General features: G+C 41.4%; 5 protein-coding genes and 1 long non-coding RNA gene across 10 annotated transcripts in view; 3 read left to right on the top strand and 3 right to left on the bottom strand.

Annotated features, from left to right (window-relative positions):
- Positions 1-113: 113 nt before the first annotated feature.
- pik3c2g (phosphatidylinositol-4-phosphate 3-kinase catalytic subunit type 2 gamma) lies at positions 114-14,444 on the bottom strand. 2 transcript variants are annotated; one of them, XM_071495512.1, is made up of 33 exons: positions 14,329-14,444; positions 13,365-13,920; positions 13,171-13,250; positions 12,659-12,816; positions 11,927-12,041; positions 11,710-11,821; positions 11,272-11,342; positions 11,039-11,102; positions 10,803-10,928; positions 10,525-10,555; positions 10,224-10,407; positions 9,965-10,087; positions 9,482-9,610; positions 8,354-8,468; positions 8,137-8,270; positions 7,777-7,965; positions 7,358-7,451; positions 7,041-7,135; positions 6,564-6,744; positions 6,338-6,445; positions 6,125-6,217; positions 5,843-5,972; positions 5,292-5,428; positions 4,990-5,159; positions 4,718-4,874; positions 4,504-4,613; positions 4,205-4,373; positions 3,042-3,160; positions 2,757-2,853; positions 2,588-2,651; positions 2,306-2,385; positions 2,034-2,159; positions 114-1,120 (listed from the first exon to the last, which is right to left on the bottom strand). In XM_071495512.1, the coding sequence occupies exons 2-33, from the start codon at positions 13,830-13,832 to the stop codon at positions 968-970; spliced, it is 4,182 nt and encodes a 1,393-aa protein (XP_071351613.1). In that variant the 5' UTR covers positions 13,833-13,920; positions 14,329-14,444; the 3' UTR covers positions 114-967. The 2 variants fall into 2 exon arrangements, 1 of the variants encoding a protein (XP_071351613.1); XR_011693361.1 differs by lacking the exon at positions 2,306-2,385 and having other exon boundaries at positions 980-1,120.
- A 205-nt stretch (positions 14,445-14,649) lies between these two features.
- On the top strand, positions 14,650-17,347 carry LOC139631372 (small integral membrane protein 29-like). 2 transcript variants are annotated; one of them, XM_071495598.1, is made up of 5 exons: positions 14,650-14,804; positions 16,159-16,426; positions 16,531-16,556; positions 16,659-16,764; positions 16,876-17,347. In XM_071495598.1, exons 2-5 carry the CDS (start codon positions 16,280-16,282, stop codon positions 16,927-16,929), a joined length of 333 nt encoding a protein of 110 aa, XP_071351699.1. In that variant the 5' UTR covers positions 14,650-14,804; positions 16,159-16,279; the 3' UTR covers positions 16,930-17,347. The 2 variants fall into 2 exon arrangements, with proteins under 2 accessions (XP_071351699.1, XP_071351693.1); XM_071495592.1 differs by lacking the exon at positions 14,650-14,804 and adding an exon at positions 15,834-15,976.
- LOC139631382 (uncharacterized) lies at positions 16,764-17,782 on the bottom strand. The gene is made up of 3 exons (XR_011693368.1): positions 17,645-17,782; positions 17,428-17,494; positions 16,764-16,924 (listed from the first exon to the last, which is right to left on the bottom strand). It is a non-coding gene; the product is annotated as an uncharacterized lncRNA (long non-coding RNA).
- Positions 17,372-18,445, top strand: LOC139631369 (protein Bouncer-like). The gene is made up of 2 exons (XM_071495576.1): positions 17,372-17,533; positions 17,650-18,445. Exons 1-2 carry the CDS (start codon positions 17,511-17,513, stop codon positions 18,131-18,133), a joined length of 507 nt encoding a protein of 168 aa, XP_071351677.1. The 5' UTR covers positions 17,372-17,510; the 3' UTR covers positions 18,134-18,445.
- Positions 18,446-19,247: 802 nt separating this feature from the next.
- bncr (bouncer) lies at positions 19,248-19,631 on the top strand. The gene has a single exon (XM_071488222.1). The coding sequence runs from the start codon at positions 19,248-19,250 to the stop codon at positions 19,629-19,631; it is 384 nt and encodes a 127-aa protein (XP_071344323.1).
- A 777-nt stretch (positions 19,632-20,408) lies between these two features.
- LOC139631353 (reelin-like) overlaps positions 20,409-24,280 on the bottom strand; it is a 90,291-nt gene continuing 86,419 nt past the window's right edge. For 2 of the 3 annotated variants that reach the window (XM_071495558.1, XM_071495550.1), the window contains exon 64: positions 21,886-23,759. In XM_071495558.1, the coding sequence (XP_071351659.1) occupies positions 23,639-23,759 (121 nt within the window). In that variant the 3' untranslated portion in view covers positions 21,886-23,638. The other variant, XM_071495565.1, reaches the window with a different exon arrangement.

The raw sequence follows: 24,280 nt of genomic DNA on the forward strand, positions 1-24,280 counted from the left end.
AGGTATACATTATTGAACCAGATCCAGTGCAGGGAAGTCTATTTCTATCCTCGTTCATCACTAAATCCTATGAATGAGGTGGAGGGGAGCACAGGTCAGCAGGCCTGTAAGGAGGAGGATGGCATTAAGACCTGCCTTGCCTTGAGAGTGTGTGTGTGTGTGTGTGTGTGTGTGTGTGTGTAGATTGTGGGCATGTGAGCCTTTGCGTGTTTGTGCATGCATGTGTATAACTGTTTGAATGCCACTGATGGATAAGACAAAGATGGAGAGCGGGTGTTAACTCAGCCCCTCAGGCCAGAGAAGCAGAGTTGTCATCCTGCTCACACACTCTCCTCACCCCTCTCCTCCCTTCCTCACCCTCCTGCCTCTCGCCTCCAATTCCACTGGTCAAGGACACAGTTGACACAGCCCAAAGGGACAAACACATTCATTCTGGGCAGGTAACAAGCAGGCAGCTCCTAACGGCACTGCATCACCTCCCCCTCACTCTGTCACATTGACAGTCTCAACCACACACATTTACGACTGTTTTGACTCACAGCAACGAAAACAAAGTTTGAGTAAAAACCAAAGTGCAAGTATGATAATAAAAGTAATAGTTTCTTTCCTTCATCCATCACTGAGGCTACATCCATAAAATCAGACATATTTAGCAAATGTGCTTCATTTGATTAACAGTTAAAGATAAAAGGAAAAGGTGAAGGATCCTTCACACAGTAAACAGTCTCTTTGCCTGAGTACTTTTACTCAAATATGTAACTTCATCCAAACACCCCATCCACTGCCAGTGTATTTAGCTCTGGAGTGAGGTTGGTTGCATCTGATAAATAGGTAAAAATGATAGTGCATGATTCCTCCTCTCAGTTGAGTTTGTCTCCCTTTCACAGTCTGAAGATAACCTCAGATTCTCTCCCCAGTGAGGCTGCACCCCCTGCTGGCAGCAGGCATGCAGTGCAGCTCTATAATGTCAGATTGCACTGTTCCCAAGGGGAAACCATGTTTCCTTGTCAAGCAGCTTGTCATCCAGTTTAATGTTGGTTGCAGCCACAAAAGCCTTCTTGCTCTTCACTGTCACTTCCAGCACCATCCCATGGAGCAGTGGGACAGAATTATACTCCAGCTGTGAACAGGAGGCCGATATTTCAGTTATCAAACAGCTCTGCATTCAGAACATGAAGAATAATTTTAGAATATTTCTACTGTACTGGCTTTTATTTGAAATTTCAGGAACAGTAATAAGACAGATTTTTTGTTCTATTCATTTGATTCTGTGAAGGCTTTACTTTGCAACATAGAAAAGGGTAGCAAGACGCTGTAAAGTATGTGGGGGGCTACTGGTCAGAGTCTGTTGGGTTCAACACTCAAAGATCACATCAGACTCACACGGCGAGGAGAGTGGCGCCGCAGGCAGAGCTCACATTAAAAGTGAACATTACAAAGTCAGAGTGAATTTGTAGGACTTTGAGTGACAGCCCATCATTTCAAGAGGGTCCCGATGTACAAGAAAGGAAAATAAAATCCCTGATTCTAATATTGTATCAAAACAGTATTAATATATATATATATATATACATACATATATGATTAATATTTGAGCATAGTAAGCATCTCTTCCACTACAGCCTAATTTTTTTTTTTATTACTTTCTGCTCTAGGTTACTGCACTATACTGATTTTGTACAGTAGTTTATGTAAAATTTGCTATTGGTTTGCTAAACTCACAGCCCATTTGTAACATATATGGACTTAGATTATTAAATCTGCAATAACAGATTGATTGTTTTTGCCTCTAGACACTAGAAACAAACGGTGAACACTACACTGACATATTATCACCTTCTTTGTGGTTGTGTATATGACCCTCTGATGAATTTAAGTCCAATATTCACTCTCTTTTAGCTCTGATGTTTTTAGCTCTGATGTTGGTTTCTGTCAACTTCTGAGTCTCTTGAGCTGCTGAATAATCCACTATGTACTGTTCCTTGTATAAAACATATGTTCATATATTGAGGGTATCAGACAAGGTGATGTACCAGTTCATTGAAGGTGGGGTTGTCATTATTGCGGACCACCTTTGTCTTCCTCTTGGAGCGCTGGTGAGGGTCTGGTCTCAGACGCGTGACCACGTAGGCATCAGGGTTAGAGCCGTTTGCCTGCTTCTGTTGAAAAAGAAAAGGCCGAAAGAGACAGCCTGCTCTTGAGCACACACTATGAAGTATTTCTGACAGAGAACACATCTACTGTGTTTGCTTTCCTCATGTTCAATGCTCCAAACAATGCAATGATAAGGGTGAAGCAAACTCACAATGTTCTTCAGGTGTTTTACTAAGACCGAGAGCTTAGAGTTACTGTAAGAAATGTACAGCTGGATCTGAGGACGGGCTCCTGCAACAGGTCAGAGCATCAGTGCCAGTTAATCATAGCATAGCATATCTAATATATGAACTATAATCACCTTCCTCAAGACAGAGCACAGAATCAACCTTCATATTCAAAATATTCCCATTAGCAGGAAAGTGTTCTTTTCATTTAAATCTTTTATAATCTTTTTTATACGCCCACTTTTTATTTAAGAGCAGAAAATTACCTGTCGTCACACTTTCTTGGACTATGCTGGGGCCATCCAGGAACAAGCTGCAGACAAATTCATTCTGCAGGAGATCGAGGGAGATAGGTTAGAAAGTTAGAGCCAAGCATAACAAATGATCACAGAGAGAAATCAGCCAGTGATGGAGAGCATGACAAGAGGAACTTACTCCCTTGCACGGTCCCTCGAAAAGCTGTTTTAGGTATTTATTCAGCAGAGACATCTTCCTGGCTGGAGTGAATGACATCTTATACCAGCTAGGAAACCTTTAATTGAGAAAGAGTGAACACATGCATCAAATTAGGTTGTTACCATGAAAGATAATAAATAAAAATAATAATGATAAAAAAATACTTTATTGATCCCTATAGGGAAATTGAAAAGAAAAGGCTGTGCTTCAAAATAAAAGAGCCAACATATGTGAGCTGGATGTGCATGTTTTCTCTTCACTCACTGAGGCAGCATGGATTCAATGAAGTACTTCTGCAGCTGCTTATGGATGAGCTCAAACTGCCCAAATGTCTTCTCACTGGTCAGGTACCCATCATGAATGGTCACTCTCAGGGCATAGATCTGCACATCAAACAGAACAAATGACTTCATGAGGTTGCAGGGTGAATAAATGACGACAGACTGTTGATGACTCAGGATCCATGTTGAAACTCCCAGGTAGATGCTACATGTTGTCCATGTTCTTCAACAGCTGAAGCCAGCTCCCATCAACGCTTCCTGGTAACTGACCCACAACTGATGAGAGAGTTTTGTAAAGGATCAACAGTTGTGTCTGTCTTCACTGTTATCTTATCTGGTGTGTCTGTCTTCACTGTTATCTTAATAAAGTTTATTATTATTATTGTTATTAACTCAGTTAAGAATGTTAGATATACAAGTGAATTAAACCCAAGCAGGGTGATCCTTATAAGTAACAATTTGTTTATTAGACCTCTGCAAATGTAACCTCAACCAAGCAGCTTCTTTAATGGTTTATCCGTTTTATGTTTTCTTCTGTTTGAAAAAGTATTTGCCAGAGTCCAAATTAAAAAACAATAATGTGGGAAACTGAATTTGTGTGTTTATACTGTGTTAATAAAAACAAGCACTACTACCACGCAGAAGCAGAGAAAATGATGAGTTCCCACATGCTTATATTTAACTTTTGATTTACTGGGAAACACGCTATTTATACTACTGAACTAATTGGGAATATCTTTGTGCTCCTGCTTTGACTGACAAGATGCTCCATTCCACCTTCACAGAGTTTAACCTGACATCAGGAAGCCTGCTCCGATCAAAGAGCAGTGAAATGCCAAGAAACCCCAGTAACAGTCCTCAGTCGACTCTGGAGGGTGAGGGAATAGAGACACATCCTGTGAGTGTGTGACAGCAAACACACACAGTCAGCTGAGTGCCAGGGGTAATTCCTCTCAGACCAAATATGTGTGAACTTCCTATCAGTTCCACATGTTTCATCAGCTCCCTTGGCTACTGGGATCTAACACAAAGCTCTGTGGTGCATCAGGCAAAAATCTCTCAGCAACATTTGTTTTAAAAATGAAAAATGAGGCCATTGTTTTGTGTCTGAATTACCAAAGCACAAAGAGAAACATGCTGCCTCACCACATCTTTTCCCTTGACAGTGTATCCCTGGATAACAGCTTCTTGGATGTTGTTGCTGGGAGTGGGGATGCCCTCCCTGGTTAGTGGTTCTTGTTTCTTCCCTTGAGCCATGCTGTGTGTCAGGAAGTTAAACTTCACTGCAACACAGCCCATGCTCTCTTTGATCTTCCTATGTCAGGAGGGAGACAAACACATATAATAAGTGTTACATTAATACAACTGCAGAAATAAAACAGGAGATATTTTGAGGAATTGTTTTAGTTAGAAAGACAGACTGTGCGTGTTGTGCATTAAATTACTTTGTAAAGTAGGATGTGGCCTCCAGGTCAGTGTCATGAGGTCTGAGGTTGTTCTGGACGTACTGCAGGTCATTAGAGTCCTTCAGTTCTGGCATACCTGCCTGCAGCATCTGGAAACCACATTGACACCATGAATGCAAAAATGTTATATATAATATCTACTGTCAGATATAGCTGTGAGGAGGTTATTACTGTGATTCAGTAAAGGTCTTACGAGCTCCAATAAGCTGAGTATCAGTGCAGTGCGCCCTCTGATTATGTTGTAAGCCTCACAGCAGAGCTCCACAAAGCGATGCAAGCGCTGAGGCTTCTGCCCCCCGCCTGTGATGAAGTGCTGCATCTCAGATGAGAAGATGAATGGTGAACGGTCCCTGTCATTGAAAAAGAGAGAAAAAGTGTTTTTTGTTAATTTACTTTGACTTTGCACTTTTTCAAACACAAACACCACTTTTTTCACCTTCTAAATGCAGTTTTTTATCGACTTGCCTTTTAAAGGTCCCAAACTTCTGTGCATTGCCCATAATCTTGCCAAAGTCTATATGGAACATGTGTCCGCTGTGTTTCAACATGATGTTGTCGTTGTGGCGGTCACAGATCCCCAGGATGAACGTGGCCACACACCACCCAGCACAGGAGTGGATGAAGTTCATCACAGCCTGCACATTCACAGTGAGAGGATGTTACACAATGCAACTAAACATAAAACAGCAAACTGAATATTTACGAGTACAGTCAAGAATCAGCAGTAGTTAAGAATAAGATATCAAAGATTTTGGAGTGGACTTAACCTTCTCATAGTCCTCCTTAGTTTTATTCCACATGTGGAACCATTTCTCCAGTGTGTCCTCGCGAAGGGTCCCACCCAGACCCCACTCCTGCTGAATCTTCCCCAGGGTCACTGCCTCTGGAACCACTTCCACCAGACCTGACAACCACGTAGAGTGGTAAGCAGTGAAAAAATATATTCGCAGCCACAGAGATGTAAAATGGTAAAATGGACTGCTTATATAGCGCTTTTCTAGTCTTATTGACCACTCAAAGCGCTTTACAACGTGAGCCGCATTCACCCATTCACACACACATACATACAGCACTTACATCTACAGTGGACTGCTTCTAACATTCACACACACTCATACGCTGATGGGACAGCCATCAGAGGCAGTTTGGGGGTCAGTGCCTTGCCCAAGGACACTTCGACATGTGGACCAGAGGAGCCGGGGATCGAACCACCAACCTTCTGATAAGTGGATGACCCGCTCTACCTCCTGAGCCACTGCCGCTCCGGCAGGGAATTACTACCGTACATTCAAAAACACCAACAAATAAATCAACTGACCCTGAGCTTTGCCCGTAGAAAGACACCTATAGGTGACCATTCGCATGTCCAGCCCCTCCTGCAGCCACACCCTGTCCATCACACGGACTATCTGAAGGACCAGCATGTCCTGACGCAGGTTATCTCCTGTCTGAACAACACATTTTACTGAGTAATGAAAACGGTTTAACAAAAAACTTGTGCTTTGTCTCAGCAAGAGTGCCAAAGTGTCATGGCATGTAAAGTACCATGTTGTCACATCAAGTACCATATTATTTCATAAAGCACTATATTAATACCAACCTTGCAGATGACACTGACGTTCTTGGCCAGAGGGTCAGTACAGATGAACGTGATCCCTAGTGGAGCAGCATTGGAGCTGTAGAACTTACAAGCCTGTAAGTAACATATCAAAACAAGTGTCAAAAAACAACTCCTCTGAAATGGTACAGTGCTGTGTGTACATTAAGTAAGAGTAATGATATTTAGGTTTAATGTGTTGTGCAATGTTCTTACATCCATGTCCACTGCCTTCACACGGACTGCAGGGTCCAGTGGTAGACAACAGCTGATCCCATCTTTAAAGAAGTCATCAATCTTCTGCTTCTCTTTGTTCAAAACATTCTGCAGAGAAAGAAATGGAAAAAAATGAAATGGATTTTCAATGAAATGGGAAAAAAAACTAAATAAATGAAACGTATAACTTGAACACATACAGTAGATGAGAGATCGATTTACAGACCTTACGTCGAGCCCTGTCGGCGGTGCGCACATTGTCAGCTATCTGTAGAAGCACGGACACCAGTTGGGTTTCATGCTCCAGCTCCTGCCTCAGTGCGCGGCCACAACAGTGCTTTAGTGCAGTCTGAATCTTACTGTACCAACTCTGGTAATAAGGGTCACTGTGGGTATCCTCCAGCAGCCTGCCAGCAGAGAAAACATTAATAAATGATGATGATAACAAGTTAACTTTACTGTAGACACTGCAGTGAAAAACAATGAGCATGAAAACACAGAAAATAATACAAAAGCAAAGATATCAATGTGTTTTGCATAAAGTAATATTACCTTATATTCACTCCTTGTGCAGCATTACTAATTTAGAATGAGATTTATTTTCATGCAAACTGTGTCATGTCATATATATATAGTGAATGAAAGTACAACAGTAAATCCTAATCCAAATCCCCTCAGTTTGATGTGTGACTCCGCTGCTCACCAGTAGAGCTGCTGGGCTATTCGTATGCTCCTCAATGATCTCTCCAACAGCAGCATCACCAGAGGTCCATCCAGCTCCCACTCGCTCTTCAGAGCCTGCAGGACAGGATGATTCATTTTACACTTCACACATAACATCAAACCACTGAGGAATCTACAAAGTCTTCCACCTGTACCACTAATACTGGTTTGTTCCTGTGCTGAAATATTAACTTGTAAAGTTAAAGATGCCAAAGGATAGGTTGGAGGTGTGTATGAATTGTATTGTTTTGTCACTCAGACTGTGTAATAGTTAGCGGTAGATGTTAGTTTGTTTACCTGGACCAGCTGTGGCAGAAACACCTCTAGTTCTCCATCTGGTATCTGTTCAAAGTAGTGAACTGCAGCCCTCCGCACAGTCTGATCATGAAAACTGAAAGAGACACATTAAGTCAGCAAACAAAACAAGGAAACCTGAATCATGGTTGTGATCATAGACGTAATTTTGGGTTACTATTCAGCTTGTCATGTTAAGTCTACTGTTCCTACAAAACCACATTGTATTCCTATTTATGAATACATTTATTTCTAGGTACACACACAGTTTTCTGATCTTTATAAACTTTGATTGTTTTCAGCTCTGTGACTGACAGTTCAACAACAAAACAATTTTCCATGTACTGTATATTATATATTTTCGTTGGTCTTTGCATAATGCCTGTGACAATATTTTTGTAGATGAAGCCAGTGTAACCTGCCTGTCACTGAGCAGGAAAAGGGCCTCCTCAGGCAGATAGATGGGCCAGTTTTCTACGACTGTATAGATTTCTGTCAGGTATTCAGGCTGCCACTGCTGGACTCCACCCAGCATCAGGTGAAGGAAAGTACATCCTTTGTCACCACAGTGACGCTTCTCCCAGAGGAAAGTCTTCTCATTTTCTGTTAGACTGAGAAAGGAGAGGATTATGGACTGTGTTTGATACAGAGAGCAAGAGAAAATGAGGGAATACAATCCTTCCTTTGGAAATGAAAAGATTATGCATGTCCAAAAATATGAAACCGAGCGCTGCACATTAACCTGGACAGTAGTTCATAATATGTTATTTTCTTCTACTCACAAGCAGAGGCAGTGCTTCTTGGAGACATCCAGCATTTTCTTTTGCAACTCCTCACAAGCCTGAGAGAATACGACTGAACCGCTGAGTGCGATGGGCCTCTGGTACATCCACTTTAACTCATTTTGAAACTCAAGCTGGAGAGAAGTGAGAGGATAAAAGATTGTGTTGTCATTTGTGTTTTGGTCAACAGGGGGCAGAGTTGTTCAGTATTGCTGACCTGCAGAATGACCCCGATGGGCTGTGTGTGACCGTCAAACAGGGCAGGGGAGGGAGGAGCAGACGTCCCAGCCAGCAAGGACAGACTGAGCAGGACAGTCCCTCCTACCAGAGTCCTAGACACACAGTTTACAAACACTATATGTCACTAATTACTGTGTATACTGCTGTGGATAAGTGGCTAATTATCAAAACACTTGATAATTAGTCACTTGTACAAGCAGAGAAAAACTAATTAAAAACTAAAATAATAGAAAACTAATTCTAGCTAATAATAGCTAATAATAACAACTACCTTTGTTAATATCGTGATTAGTAAAATAATAATTACTGGTAATTGGGTAGTAGTGGAATTAATAGAAGTAGATTTAATTCATATGAAAAATAAAATCAGCTTTAAAATTATATAATTCATTGTTTAAAGCAAGCAAGATTTAAAAAAATAACATAAGCAGCAATAAAACTGATTTGAAAGCTGTTACTGGCTCAGCAGGATAACGCAGTGTCATCTTTAACAGAGAGACAATAAAACTGAGAATATATGGTTTCTTCATTTAGCTCCAGCTAAAATCTTTTGTGCTGCATCTTAAACAGTCTGTAGCTGTCTGACTGTTGACTGTGGCAACAAAAGACTGATCATCATTCCAAACATGTGAAACATAAAAGTGACTGAAATATTGATGCATCCCTTTTTTTTATAGTTTAATTTTTTTCAACAAACAAGTCAGGGACCCAGCTGAACACTGAAACCAGCTTTGCTTGGTATAACCATTCCTCCTGTTCATACTGGTCACTGAAAGGTCCCCTCGTAGTGTACTTTAAATCTAAGTACAAAATCCAAAGTCCTCAGATTGTGCAATAATATATTCCAAACTTCATCTAAAGTTATTTAAAAGTTTCAGGCATCCTTGTTAGACAAATCGAGTGAATATCTGCTAAAGTCACAGTCTGCTGCTTTGACACTTCTTTTTTGAACCCATTTCTTAGTTGTTAATCCACCAACGTCATAGAAGTGCAATACTGAATTACTAGTTTCAAAGTAGTCCTTTGACCATCTGCTCCTCTCTTAAATCTGTCCAAAAAACTCAATGAGCCGGTAGAGAGGTGTGAACTGTTGTGGGAAACATACCTGTTGCTGTAAAGAGGTAGCACAGCCCAGCCTAAAAGCTCTGGGTTCTTTCCTTTTCTAGAGCCTTTGAGGTAAAACGTCAACATGCTCTCATATGGCAGCTCTTTCACTGGAACAGGGAAGACCATCCTAAAATCAAATACATACACATATAGTTATAAACATGTTTATTTTGTATCTCTATAATCCTTCCTCTCTTTGCTTAACTGCTTAATTTTCTAGTTCAAATACAAATCTGTATTTAAATGAACTGAAATAGATTATTATTATCATCATCATCATCATCATCATCATCATCATCATCATCATGTACACACTTATGAGGACACAACAAAGCTGGTCACTTAAAAAAGCAAGGGCAATAAGCAAAGCTGATACAGCTGAATCCACTTTACCTTTGTCATAATGTAATATTTAAGTGAACAAGGAAAGGTGAAATTTACTGTGATGAAATTAAATTTACACCATGAGACTCGCCCTTACATACGGTTACACTGGATCTTGTTTCCATAAGCCAGGGCGGTGCTGATATTCTCGGAAATACCAGTGTCGCAGATCCTTGCCCCAGTGTACATCAGCTCACAGGAAACAGAGAAGTACTCGTAACTAAAAACAAAAGAACGTATCAGGAACATAGTTAACCTTGGTGTCCATATACCACACATTTCTGTTTCTGTATGTGTGTACAAACACACATAAAAATGTGTGTGTATTTATATGTGACTACAAAATGCACACATACACGGTCAGCCAGCTAAGTTGCAGATTGTAGAGAGCAGCAATGTTGAATTGGCAGATTTCAGTGTTGTTCTCAACATCACAGGTTTGCGGGTTGCAGGTCACCTCCTGACCTCTGAAGCCTGACTGGAAGTTGTCAAAAAAGATCTGCAGCACTTTGAGTAGAGCCCCGTGCAGCACGATTATTGCTAGAGTACAGTACAGAGAATAAATATCAAATTAAAATAAATAAATAAATAACTTTACATTTTACTTTAAGTTCCCCTATTAAACATTTATGAAGCAGTCTACAAATATCTACTCACCACTTTCACACTCAAACACCTCATCATAAGTCTGTAAAGAAGATAAGAAATAAGCTGTTCGGTTGATCACTGGATTGAAAAGGTATTACTTTCTTCCTCACTACATTATATTTTTGATGCACTTGTAGTGTCACGACACCTCGGCAAAGTCATAGAGAGTATTTTACAAAAAGAAAAAAGTGGCTTAAAAAGAGCCCAACACAGATAGGATTGCTGTGCATGGTTACACCTGATGTAGCACTATGGCACAAGTGTCACAAATGTGAGTCATATCCTACCAAAGGCATGGGATTGAGTCTGTTGAGGCGACTGATGGCGTCCTCCAACTCCTGACATGAGAACCCACACAGTAGACTGCTGATGGTGCGAACATGGCCGACAAGCACATTCACGTTCATCCCAGACTACAGACATGATCAGATCAGAGCCAAGAATCAAAAATAAATAATGACAGACATGTGTGTGAGAGAAACATATGTACATGTACCTCACTAGTTAACTTGTCTTTACTCACCTTACTTTTCATTATCTCTCTCACCTCTCTGTCGTAGCTACTGAGCACCTCCTGCAGACTCACTCTGAGAGGGGAGGACAGGTTAAACACACACAGATGACAAAGTGGCAGGGAGCCATGAAGTCAAGCTACCTTAACCAATGTTTTCTACAAACAGATATCAGTTGACGCATGACCCACTGAACAGTTGCTGTTGTCACTAAAACAAATTTTACAAAGCTGATTGATCTTACTTGCAGGTGTCAAAGACACAGGCAGGATGCAGGAACTGGTAAACGTGGCATGGGGTCTCGTCATCTGCTCCCTTAGAGAGGAAACAGACACTGATGACTTTGAGGATTGTGGCAAATTTATTGTGTAGTGTTTGCGAATAAATATAGACATTTAATTTTGGCTTTTTATGACTATAAATGTAAGGACACATTAGGTCCACCTTTATTCTGTGTTATTCTTGCTGCTGAAAGACGTGACGTTGTGTGTAAACAGAGCAAAGTCAAGAAGTCAGGGTGGAGGTTTTTACAGCTACAATAGCCCTGATAAGAGGAAGCTGGGTGGGAACTAGGAACATGTGTTTGTGAAAGCAGCATTTCAAGACTAAAGACAGTCCACCCCTTCTTGGTAAATGATCTATACTGTAGGTGGGAACAGAGAAGGAGTTTGAACCGACTTACATCCCTGGCCAGACGGTATTTGAGGTCGTTCACGTGGAGCAGTCGGAGGGGGACTACAAGTTTAAACTTGTTGTACATCTGAATAGTCTCGTGCATACCCAGCATTTCATCACTAAAGAGAGATATGGGAAATTGCACAAGGTTCAGCAGATTAAACAATCAATATGGAAATCCATAGTGTTAGTTTAGAGCATCATAGACAAGATTAGTGACTTACTTTCGGAGATACTCGTCAGAGTCGCAGAGTTTTAGAAGATAATAGCCATGTGTTTTGGGAGTGAGATCCAGCAGCTGGAAGATTTTATCAATCAGACTCTTGACTGTTCTGTTCACTGGATAAAAGATTAGAGTTCAGAGTCCACACTTGTGCCAACACCTGCAGGATACTGTAGTTTATGACAGACAACAAAAGGCGTGGTATCACAAACAATGAACGCTGTAAAACGGCCCTGCAGAGCCTTATTACTTCCGCCAAGGAGGTTATGTTTTCACCTGTGTCTGTTGGTTTGCTTGTTTGTCAACAGCACAATGCAAAAAGTACCAATATTTGCACCAAATTGAGTCGAGGGATGGAGAGCAGGCAAGGGAAGAACTCATTACATTTTAGGGCAGATCCAGATAAAGGGGTGGATTCAGGATTTTTTTTTTTTTTTTTAAATCACTTTCCTATTCACTGTCTAATAAGGCATTTTTGACATTTTTGTCCATTTTTCATGAAATTATTTTTGGATCTTCTTGTAAAAACATCAGACATATTTATGGTGTTGAGATCTATGACTTCTCTCACAGACATGTGGGATTGTTTGGTCTTGGCAGGTGTGTGCAGTCGTCTGTGTTTGTTTTTGCTTTACATTCTCATCTCCATTCTCTCTGGGGATAGATAGGACTACAATTATTCTGAGTACCTGTGCATAACTGAAGGCAGAAGGCTAGTAAATAAGTATCTTACCGGTTATGGGGAAGGGGAGCTGATGATTGGCCCACTCAGTGGCCACACTGACAGTCACCTCCACTTGCTGCAGCAGCGCAGGGTGGATATGTAACATTCGACCCCACACCACACCTGAGTTATTAATACTGTCTGTGTGTTTGTACCGCGACATCAGCCTGCCAGAGACGGTAAAGACAAACAGGTTTCAAATGTGAGAGTGAAAGTATGATGACTTATATGTTCTACACTTTACCTTCATTTGAACAACATGATTCATTTCATCTCACAGTTAAAAGAACAAAAGCAGACATGACTATATATATGTATATATGTTCAGTACATCGTTCAGTACATCACATACAGACAAGAAAATATTATCATGTTAAGATTATTTTTAAACAACTAAAGCTGCAGAGGATTCAGTAAGTTAGAGTTACAGAGAACTGACAAAACTAATATATACTAATACTTTATATATATATATATATATATATATATATAAACCATTCTGTTTGGTGTCATTCTCTTACTTGGAGGTTGCATCACAAAAAGAAGTCAGCCTCTTGGTGCTGCCTTGTGGAGTGTCTATTAGTTTGATGGTCCATGGCTCCTGATGTGAGAAAAAAAGACAAACTATACACTTATGCCCTTTCTGTGATCTTGCCACTTTTAATTTGGGGCATTTTACTCATCCATAAAAGAGCTTTTTGTCTCACATACTCACATGATTGTCTATTTCTGTCTTGGAACGATTCAGTTTGTGAGCAGGCCCAGTGAGGTCACAGGAGAACGGCTTTTTGCTGTTGCGGAGGGGTACTCGTGTTCTGGGGGGAATAGGCGGGGCTGTCTGGCTGGGTTTACCTGGCAAACATGCACTTGGAAGCCTGGTTCTGGGTGGACGGGGAGGGGCCCTGAGTGGAAGAGGCTCATTTGTGTTGAGGTGCTCAGTATTCCTGGTACCGTCTCTGCCTTGACCCCAGAGATGGCCTGGGGGTTGTGGTTGTGGTTCATGTGGGGACAGGAGTCCAGACAAGGTGCGCTCATACAAATGTGTGTCATTATTTTCAGGAAAGACTTCAATCTCCTCATACAAGTGTGTTCTGTGTAGATCCTCTGTCAGAGGCATGGGGAAGTCAGTAGCACTTGCATCTTGTCTCTGGATTGTTCCATTTTGCCTTTCAGGAGGATCCATCACATTGTAGGGAAAAGGTCACACAAGTCCTCCTGGATGGTCTCAGTATGTCCTCACTTCATAGTATCACTGAATGAAGAACTATGTGCTAAAAAAGACAGAATAAGATCAGAATTCAACATTAATGTATGAGACTAAAAGGTAAGAAAAGTGAACTGTTTTATGACTGAACCTGAGGGTTTATGTTGGTCTAATGATTAACAGCCTTTCAAATCTTAACAGGAAATCTACCAGAGCGCGCCACTAAGACTATGACAATACTTTGTTCCACTTTTGAAAAGTGAAACAAGACAGTCATCTTCCAAACCACCATGATCATTTCATTATGATTTACATTTACATATCCTTAACCTAAGTGACTTTAACTGAAATTCAAGTTTTGCCCAGTCAAAACTACAATCCAAACTGATAAAATATTAAGTAGAATAAACCTCCTCCTGATGTACATTTTGAGATTTAATTTAATTCTAACTGAATCCTTTAAATGACAACTTACCATCAAAGACCGGCGAACTGGTTTTCCACCCTTTGTCAACAAGGTGAATGCTCGACTCTGAAACCATGCTCAGCCAGTTAGACCTGTCCAAGATTTGGAGAGGTTCCTGTCTGTGCTTCCTCACCCCTCCCACTAACCCTCCCACCTCCTCCCCCTCCTGCAGCCCAAAACAATGCTCCCTCTGCTGGAAGACACAGAACATCACATATGTGGTAGAGATAACCTAGCTCCTCTCCATGAATCAACCCAGGCTTTCCTGAGTGCTTACATTTAAAAGGGGCGGTGCTTCCTGTATCTGACTAATCAGAAACATGGAGAAGTCTGCTGGCAGCAGAGCGGTATATTTTACATGTAAGCAAACTATAGTATTAGACAAATATGAAGAAGTTAAACACATAATTCAGGCTTAAAGCACCAGTCACAGCCGCAAAATGCTGGAGGGACACATGCCAAAAAAACATCAACTGCGTGAAAGTGTAAGTTAATATCCTTCTATATCAATGCATCAAAATTAGAGCACAAGTAGAAATGACTATAATTACATCTGTGCATGAATGTGTTGCTTAGATTTATTCTTTTGGCATGTATGACAGTTTTAGCCTTATTCTTTCATCTGCAACCTGTTTCATCTGTGTCAAATGGAGATGGGAGCAAATAAAAAAATGATTATAAAAACATAATTCAAAGTCATTATTAGGTTTACTGTCTTATATCGTATGTCTTATAGGTACAACAAATACAGGGTTTTAAGTGCTTCAATCAGTCTCTGCTGTAGGATGATATCCATATTTAACCAGAATAAAAAGCTTTGACATTGCTTGCAGCCAACATGAAAAAATTAAATGAAGAAGACAAGAGGTCTCCCTCTAAAACAGGAGTGCACTGGCTGGCCCTCTGCAATTATGGTCATTCATTAAAACTTGCCAGAAAACCTTGGCACATGGTAAACACAGTGAAAGGGTCTATTCTAACCCAAACTATGATCTTTTCCTAAACTCAGTCAAGAAGTTTTGTTGCATTAATTTAACCAAACTGTAACTGCAAACTGAAGCCAGAAGGCATCTCTGCCAGGTTTGGGAGGTTTAGGACTGAATCTGTGTGTGAACTCACATAATCTGGACTGAACATCAGAACTGACCAGGCCCAGGACCACATTTCTCCTCTGATTGTTTGAAGGAGTGTTTTGGGGTTAAATAAACCCAATGCTCCTGTAGTCTGAGCCTGGTTTCAGGTGTGCAGCATAAGTTACTATGGTGATGTACCCCCCCAGAAAATGTGAACCACCATTGTGACCCTGCAAAATCCAGGGTTAAACACTGAACTTGATCCCAAATCCTGCTTCATGGGGCTCTGGTTACATTACATTTACAAAACAATCCAGATATATTTCAAGTTGATCAGTACTATCAGTATTTCAATGTTGTAAAAAAAAAAAAAAAAAAAAAAAGGGTTAAAAATATAACTTCCTTGAGTGGACTCATCTATCTAGTTCAACTAAGCCGACCGACTACATCACATCTACTCCTCACTCAGGAATGTCACTGAGCAGGTTGAGGTATGTAGTTTCAGTAAATGTGTCTTCTATGAACTGAAATGAAAGCAGCAAGAAGGAAATGTGTGTTCATACACTCCACACAGGACACATAAGGTAAGATTAAATTACTCAGGTTTTTTAGTTGAGGAATGTTTTGGGTACTTATTCAGGCATTCTATGTTCTGTCATCAAGCTCCTGTTCAGGCCATTTGAAACACTGTAAGACCTAGATACTGAAGCAGTACCTTGGATTATAAATCTCATACTAAACTGTGTGCTTGTTTGACTTTCTGTAGTGGTATTTATGAGGTTGATAAAGCCCAACATGACGTTTCACTGGGAATGACACCAACGCCAATCCACTGAATGTCTCACAAAGGTGTCAGCTGAGGTGCACAGAGCAGAGGGGTGTGCTGTATGGAGGAGGAGAACCAGCAGAAAGAAATGTATTTCAACCGCACTACTCCCCATATTTCACCCCTCAACCCCAAACCTGGATTTCCTGGTTACTATGCTCTTATCCCCTTTGTGCTACTCATACTCATCGGATGTGTAGTAGCAGTGGTAAGAGCAGTTGTGTTATATCGGGTTTTTATTATGCATATTTCATTTCACATTTCTGCATCACAGGCTTAGTATTAAGTGTGTATTGTTCTACTTCTCTGTAGGTTGTTTATATTAGGAGGAAATCAAGGTAAGTTCATTTCTGTGGCAGCATTTTAAAATCCATTTTCTATCTTTTACGGTCAGTCACAGTTTGCTTTCTTTTGATTGTTTTGTTCTTTTTTTCCTTCAGATTAGATGAGCTACGCCACAGGCTGATTCCTCTGTACAGCTACGACCCCGCAGAAGAACAAGACTGGAGCGAAGGTGGCAGGGAGGATGAGGAGGAGGAGCTGGCTGTAAGCACACCACTAAAGCTTTATTGATCACATCTGAAAGACCTATTTCTGTCATACACACGGGTGGTAATGAAAATTTTCACCATATACAGACTTTGTTTTTCTTTGCAGGAACCTTTGTACAAGGAGGGAAAGCTCTCATTTTCATCTGGTTATCGAACTTGAAAAGAAAGAAGGGAAGAAGAATGTGTCCAATTAGAGGAAGGATTTCTTATTTTATTGCAGATGCTATAAAAATGTAGACCGGTTGCTGTTTATGTAAATATATGGAAAATATCTTGAGGGGATAATCTTTGAGCAAAAATGTATGAATCTGTAGAGGACCCAAGAGGAAAAAGGTATAATTATGATCAAATTAATGAGAAATCCAACATTTAATGGTATAACAAAAATAATTAAATCACTATTCTTCTTCTTCCTTCATGTCATGTTTATACAGCAGACCAGACAGTAGATGGCACTGTAATCCCATCTTTTGTCTGATCTAAGCAATATGATATATTTTTTTAAAAGACTATACAAAGTGCTTTGAAGGAGAAGGAAAGATGTTATTTTTTGGCAATAAATTGAAAGCTAAATCTCATTTCTATTTTTGTTGTTTGTGTTGTGTGTATATTTTTGAAATTGCTTATGAATTGAACTCAGATAGCTTCAAAGACACACCTGGTTCTGCTTGGTAATCAGCAGTTTTCCTGATGTTTGGAGGTTTCACAGGTTGAAACAACTTCACCTGTTCGTACAGGAAGATGGGGCCACAGAGAAAGAGCAGGTGAGCAACACGCATACACAAATGATGGAAAACCATACAACCACTAACTGTTGAATGTGTGTGATGAATTTTGTGTATCATTCCTCTGTGCTTCTGTGTGTGTGGATTTACGTCAGTCTGGACGTCCATCAGTTGGGACCACACTGGTTCCTGATCTCCATCTTGTCGGCGACAGCTCTGGTCCTCCCAGCTCTAACTGTGGACAGCCTGCTGTGTTACTACTGTCCTCTGCAGCACAAAGGCAAGTCCTGCGCTAACATCACCAGTCAGTGTCTGCCTGATCAGCGCTGTTCCAGCTCCAGAGGTCACTATGGCCCTGTCCACATCCTGTCTGCACAGGGCTGCGTGGACAGTGAACTCTGTGGTTCCCACGAACTCCTCTCTTATAAAGGGGTCAAGTACAACGTCAGCCACACCTGCTGCTGCAAAGACAAGTGCAACGGCCCGCCAAAGTCTGAGGCCAACCTGAAGAAGCTCCTGGGGATGATCACAGACAAAACTGATTACACCAACATCACTAATGTTCTTCCAGAGGAGCGTTGGGATTCATGTGCAAATTACACATCATTAAGGACCACCACATTACCTGCTGCTGCATAAAAGGAGTACTTGTAGGAGACTGGGAGAGGCCTATTAGTCATAGGCACTTATCTGAGTCTCTGAAAAATAACATTTGGTCAAATGTTTATAATGTGATGACTGGTATTTTTGCTAAATGAATGTGTAGCTCATCAGTGTTTTGTGTGATTTACATTTTTGCTCCAGAGAGAAAAAAGTTAACTTGCAGGCCATTCTCCTAGTACATTTCAAAGAAAATAAATAATCCTTTAAAAAAGAGGATTAAATGCTGACATTATCTGTGTGGTTACTGATGAATGAAGCACAATTAAAGCAAAAATGAATAAGCTCCCATTTGGTGTAGTTCATCTGTATTGATGTTACAAACAGGTGTGTTGGAAGGTGTGGCCTGTGCAGGAAGATCTAGAGTCAGTGGTGAGACTAAAGTTCATGTGGAGAAGAGTTTTGTCTGATTGGATTTAAAATGTGCAGGTGAGTCGGCAAAGTACTGCCTTTTTTTCTTTTTTTGTCTTTTTAAACATTGCACACTTAAATTGTGTTTCTTCCATCACTTTCTACCTTTACAACCTTTGAATGTGACAATCAGTAGAAATCATTAACACTTGTGCAAGGATTGGAAATGTCAATCACTGAACTTTCTGAATTTCTGCCTTTCTTCCACTAAGAGATAAAAGATGACTACATACATGGCAATACACATGTTGCAGTGTAGCACTACAGAGCCTATGAAAATGGTTGTATGAAGTTTTTTGTGACTGGATGAGTTTGTCAAGTCTAAAATAATTATTCAAGTTATACGACTTGATGTTTACTTGCAGACATTGTCTTTATGTACAAAGCAGGACAGGGTTTAAATGTCGTGTGTGTGTGTGTGTGTGTGTATGTATGTGTGTGTATGTATATATATATATATATATATATATATATATACACACACACACACATATAATAGGAAGTTTTGGAACTAGTGATTTTAGAGCTTGACCTACACTGTTTTTTTTTTGTTTTTTTTTTTAAAGGTCAATATTAAATTGTTGATGTAATCTTTAAGTTTTGTGATTTTTAAAAAAAAAATTTTAAATTTCATTTTTTAATGTAAAATACCACCTGTCTCTCTCCTCCTTGCAGGCTGAACATGTTGCAGCTCCTGCATGTTTCTGTGCTGTGGTTCTACCTTCTCCTCCCCTCACTGCTATGCGACAACCTGCTTTGCTACTTCAGCCCCATCCTGGAGAAGGAGCAAACGTTTGAGCTCATTGTGACAGAGTGCCCTCCTCATGAGCTGTGCTTCAAGGCAGATGGTCGCTACGGCAATCACAGCGCCCTGTCGGCTAGGGGCTGCATGGCGGAGAAGGACTGCAGCCAGGTGCACAAAATCCGCCTCAAAGGAACTGTCTACATCATGAGCTATGCCTGCTGTGACAAGCCATACTGTAACTCCTGCCTGGCCGCCACAGCCAATCTCCTCTCCATCACTGTAACACTTCTCACTGTAGCTGTGATGACTGGCAGCTTGTGACCAAAGACTCCTAGTGTGCTATGTTATGAGCATTTTTTATTTTATGTCAAGGTTGACGATGTGCATATGGGTCAAGACCAAGGCACTTCTGCAGCCTCAGCATGGAGTAATGATGAAGGCCTGCAGAAGTGTGTCATGAATGCCCAGTCTGAAGATACTGGGTTGTGCATCAAGGCAATGGCAGAGATTTCACAGTATTTTTTTTAAAACATTTTAGTAACAAGTATGTATTTTCATAATGTTTGAATGTCTATAAAATAAATATTTTAAATTATGTGTATTTATTTATACTTTTCTCTCTCTCCCTCTCTCACAACACACACCAGACAAAGCTGGCAATTCTGGCTATTCTGTATTTTTCTTATTGTCAACACATTACATGAAAAGACCAAAACCAACAATCAACCAATCCTACAAACAAGTGTTGTCCGTGTTTAGATATCTTGAGATAAATTATTCTTCTGTGCCATGGAGCTTCACTGCTGTCCAAAAACTAATGAAAACACCTAAGTGAACCACACTGCTGCACCAACTAAAATGTTTCCTTATCACAACAAACAAAGGCACTGTAATTTATTTAGTCAGTCCAACATTCACCATCCTGGATCTGTAAATACTCACCAGTGCTTGTTGATCTGCAGCTGAAAATAGTCCCCAGCAGATGATTTACATTTTTGGAAGGATTCAGTGCACTTAGAGAAGTGCAGCACACAGGGAAGGGAAGTTGAAAAGTAAAAGAGAGGCTTGTTGACAATAAGAAAAGTGTATAGACAAATGCAAGGTTTGTCTTTTAATAATGAAAGAGCATCCGAAGCAATGTGTACAGTATGAGGTTTGGACAGTTCTTTATTTCCCTTTTATAAGGCTGCTGGGTCTCCCCATAGTGGATATACATATATATACAGGAGATTGCTATACTGGAGTTACACTGAGGGCAGAGGGTCCATGTTACACAGACTTCAAAAAACAACACTAATAGAGCCTCACCTCCAGGTATCAGAAATCAGCAGAGAGAGAGAAAGAGTGAGAAAGAGAGAGAGAGAGAGAGAGAGAGAGAGAGAAGTGGAAAGGGGGGAAACAGCACAAGAGAAGAGGGAAGAGAAGGAAGAGGGGAGATGATGCAGTCTGAGAGCCTGACTCAACTGCCTAATAACTTAACACTAAAAAATAACATACAGATTTCACGCACAGTGCATCTTAAATAGGTTACGTGAAGAACCATTTACCATAAATATCTGTATTTTCGGGAACCAACATATATAAAAAATGATTAAAAAAAAAATCATTGTTCAGTCTTTTTTTTTCTCCTTTTCCCATCGTGCAAATCATTCTTTCATTCCTTCTTGCTGTGGAGGCTTTTTCTGCCCAGCCCACATCCATTCCAGATAAATGAGGAAAAGGAAAAAGAACCCAGCAACCCCCCTCCCTTCCCCCCTTAAAAGCATATGAATTAGTAGAAAACAAACAAACAAATGAACAGAACACCACAGTCAACTCATCACAAAAAGAACCCACAGACACACAGAACAGCAAGAACACAGTACTTTTTTTTTTTTCTTCTTCTTCACCGTTAAACCTCTTAATGGTCAGTATCATCATCGTGGTCTTTCTCCTGGCGTACTGGTTGGCGACAGTGGAGTGGCCCCCCCGCGGCGGCTCAGTGGAACTGGGAGGGAACTCTCCAATCAGCTGGTCAGTTCAGCAGTGATATATTATCTCTCAATTTCACAGTGTGGTAGGAAAAGCAGGGTGAGGACAGGGAGCGGGAGTGATGGGGAGGTAAGCCAGAGGGAGGGATATCGCAGGTGGGAACAGGAATCAGAGGAACCACAGCAACAATTAGAAAACAACTAGAAACCCCGACTGTCCATGGAAAAAGTAAACAAAATGGCCGCTTCACTTCTTCCTTCTGAGTTTCATTCCCGCCGACCCATGTGGTTGGGAAGGCCTTGATTGGCTGGCGTAAACTGATTAGATGGCCCATGTTTCTGGCAGAGAGTAGGGAGAGATGGGTAAGGGAAGTCTAAGGCTGACTGGAATCCACTGGTGGATGGGACTCAACAGGGCGATATGTCGTCAGGAGAAAAAGGATGTGCGTGGCAGGTCGATGTGTGATTGGCAGGTCAGAGGGCGAATCCCTTCTGGTTGGGTTCAGGCATGCTGTCGCAGTGCCCGCCTCTTGCGGCTGTAGTAGTGACGCACGCCGGTCTGTCTGGCAAAGTTCATCATGTAGTTTTGTTTACGGGTGCTGCGGGGATAAAAAGACGGTGAAAGAGGGAGGGAAAGAGGAGGAGTGTGAACATTAGTGACCGAGAAAAGGGCACTAAAAATGCACACATCCCCATGCACACACTTGGATCCATGCGTGCAAACACACAAATAGTCGTATGCAGCTTCCGTACTCTCTCACATACAGATTCATGCTGGCTTTTTAAATCATGTTTCAGCTATAACCTCAAACACTCAACACCTATGGGTCTCATGGCTCGGAGAATGGGTGGTGCTACTCTACACAACTGGATTTGTTTATGTTCTCCACAAATGAGAGGCAGCTAGACAGTGAACATGGTGGTAGAACTAGCTACATGTATTCAATGGCAGACCAAATGTCACAGGACAAGACATGGGACAAAGAATTTACAAACACACTTTTAAAAATACTAGAGGGGAACTCTGACACTGAGTGTTTGAGGTCAGAGTTAACAGCCATCACTGGGAGACAAGAAAAATAACTAAACCAAGGCCATAAAGGTGCAGGGTTATGAGCAGAGAAGGGTGATTTTGAAACTAAGAGAGACAGAAAAAAGCTGCGGAAGATCGCTCTTGCTTAGCCTGTTCATTGCCTCTTCCATCCAGCAGGGTGGTGCCAGTGAGCCAGGAATGCAGCCAGGGCAGGCAGGGGCCTCTGCGAAGCAGGGGGAATAAGGACGGGTGGGGGAGGGGGAGGGGACAGTGTGCGTGTGTGTGATGGCTGTGAAGGTGGAACTGTGAAGGCGGATGGGAGGGATGGCTGTTAAACTGCTTATGTTTGAGAGTGTGTAAGTGTGCAAGCCTGTGTGTTTCTGACTTATGGTCAGAAATCTGAGGGACAGTGAGGAGGGAGCTCCTGGCTCAGAGTCATGTCTCCTCATACAGACAGACAGTCATGAGTGAAAAAGGGATGGAGAGCTGTCACAACAGTCAGTCCACAAAGCCATGCAAGGAGCTGGATGGAGGAGGTTAGTTGGATGAAACTCTCCGGCTAAACGTGCCTTCATTTGTAATTAATGGTGCAAGATGCTCTGCATTGCTGATGTTGGTATACAGATGGGAAAAAAGGCCTTTTTGTGCTGAGTGAGATAAATCCTGGACCCACAAACAGTCATCTGTTTCACATAGGATCACTGAATTGTTATGTGTCGGCTTGTGAAGTAGCAGCTACGTCAAAAACACCAGAACAGCCGTAGCAGAGGTAGTAGCCAGAACAAAACAAACAGAAACAGGTATAGTGATGAATTACATCACACATATACACACAAACACAATACCACTGACATTTGTATATGTAAATTCCTGCATTAAAAATGCCTCAAGTATTGCATGAACTGCACACTCAAAATCAAACCCATTTAACAGGAATCTGTTCTCATCTGGTGACATTGTGTTGATCTGTTTTAGGGATGTGAAGTCATCTCAAATTTGACAAATTAAAAATTTGCCACCGCCTGTCAAAATGTGGCTACTCTTGTTTTATTGTGAAAATCGTTTTGTTATCTGTCCTGAGAACTGTCTCCTCAGCTCTTTGTGTTGCAAGCCTCCACCTGGGCACTGTGAGCAGCTGGTCTGCTTGTTGACCTGCCTGGTGCTCGAGTTAAGGCGAGGGCATGGAGATGACTGTGGCAATGATGAGGTGGGGTGTTTCAGTGAAATTGAGGGAGGGTGTGCGCAGTGTAAGAGGGAAAAGAAAGGGTTGGGAGGAGGGTGAGGGAGGGGCTGCATTCAGGAAGAGGCGGATAACTTACCTCACACTACAGCCATGCCAGAGGGAGCAGAATACAGAAGAGAGCAGAGGTTAGAGCGCGAGAGGGGAGAGGCAGGAGGAGGGGACTGCTGTCTCGCAGAAAGGTCTGGGGGGGTATGAGCCCCGGCCTGGGGAGGCAGGGGCCCAAAGTAGGAAGAAGGGAGAAGAGAGGAGAGGAAGAGAGATAGTCAGAGGTTCAAAGAATAAGTGAACGTTAGTGGGAAGACAGAGACAATGAGGAAAAAAGAGAATATGAAAGAAGAATGGAGAGCAGAAGAGTAGTTGGTGGAGAGTGAGTGATAGACAGCAAAGAAATGTAACAAAGATGAAGAGAAGGTGAGAAAAAACACAGGTAGAGGTGAAGACAGAGCAAGATATACAGCAGTAATCCATCCGTTGTATGGCAGAATGGGAGAAGAAAAAGGGGAAGAGGGAGAGATTTGAGGAAGGAAAGACAGAAAGAAGGAAGAAAGTAAGGAAAAGGAGGAGGAGGAGGAGGAGGATGACGTGAGGATAGGATACAATGCAGCACAAGCAGAGGAGTGAGCATGACCACATGATCAAACACGTCAGTGACATAAAGCAGCAGGGAGGAAAGGCGCGTGGCACAAAAGAAAAGATTGAGCAGGTGTAGGAGTGAGAGGAAGAA

This window comes from Trachinotus anak, unplaced genomic scaffold, assembly GCF_046630095.1.
Source record: "Trachinotus anak isolate AG129_WGS33_773 ecotype Australia unplaced genomic scaffold, CSIRO_AGI_Tana_v1 ptg000002l, whole genome shotgun sequence".
In the NCBI taxonomy this organism is placed as follows: domain Eukaryota; kingdom Metazoa; phylum Chordata; class Actinopteri; order Carangiformes; family Carangidae; genus Trachinotus; species Trachinotus anak.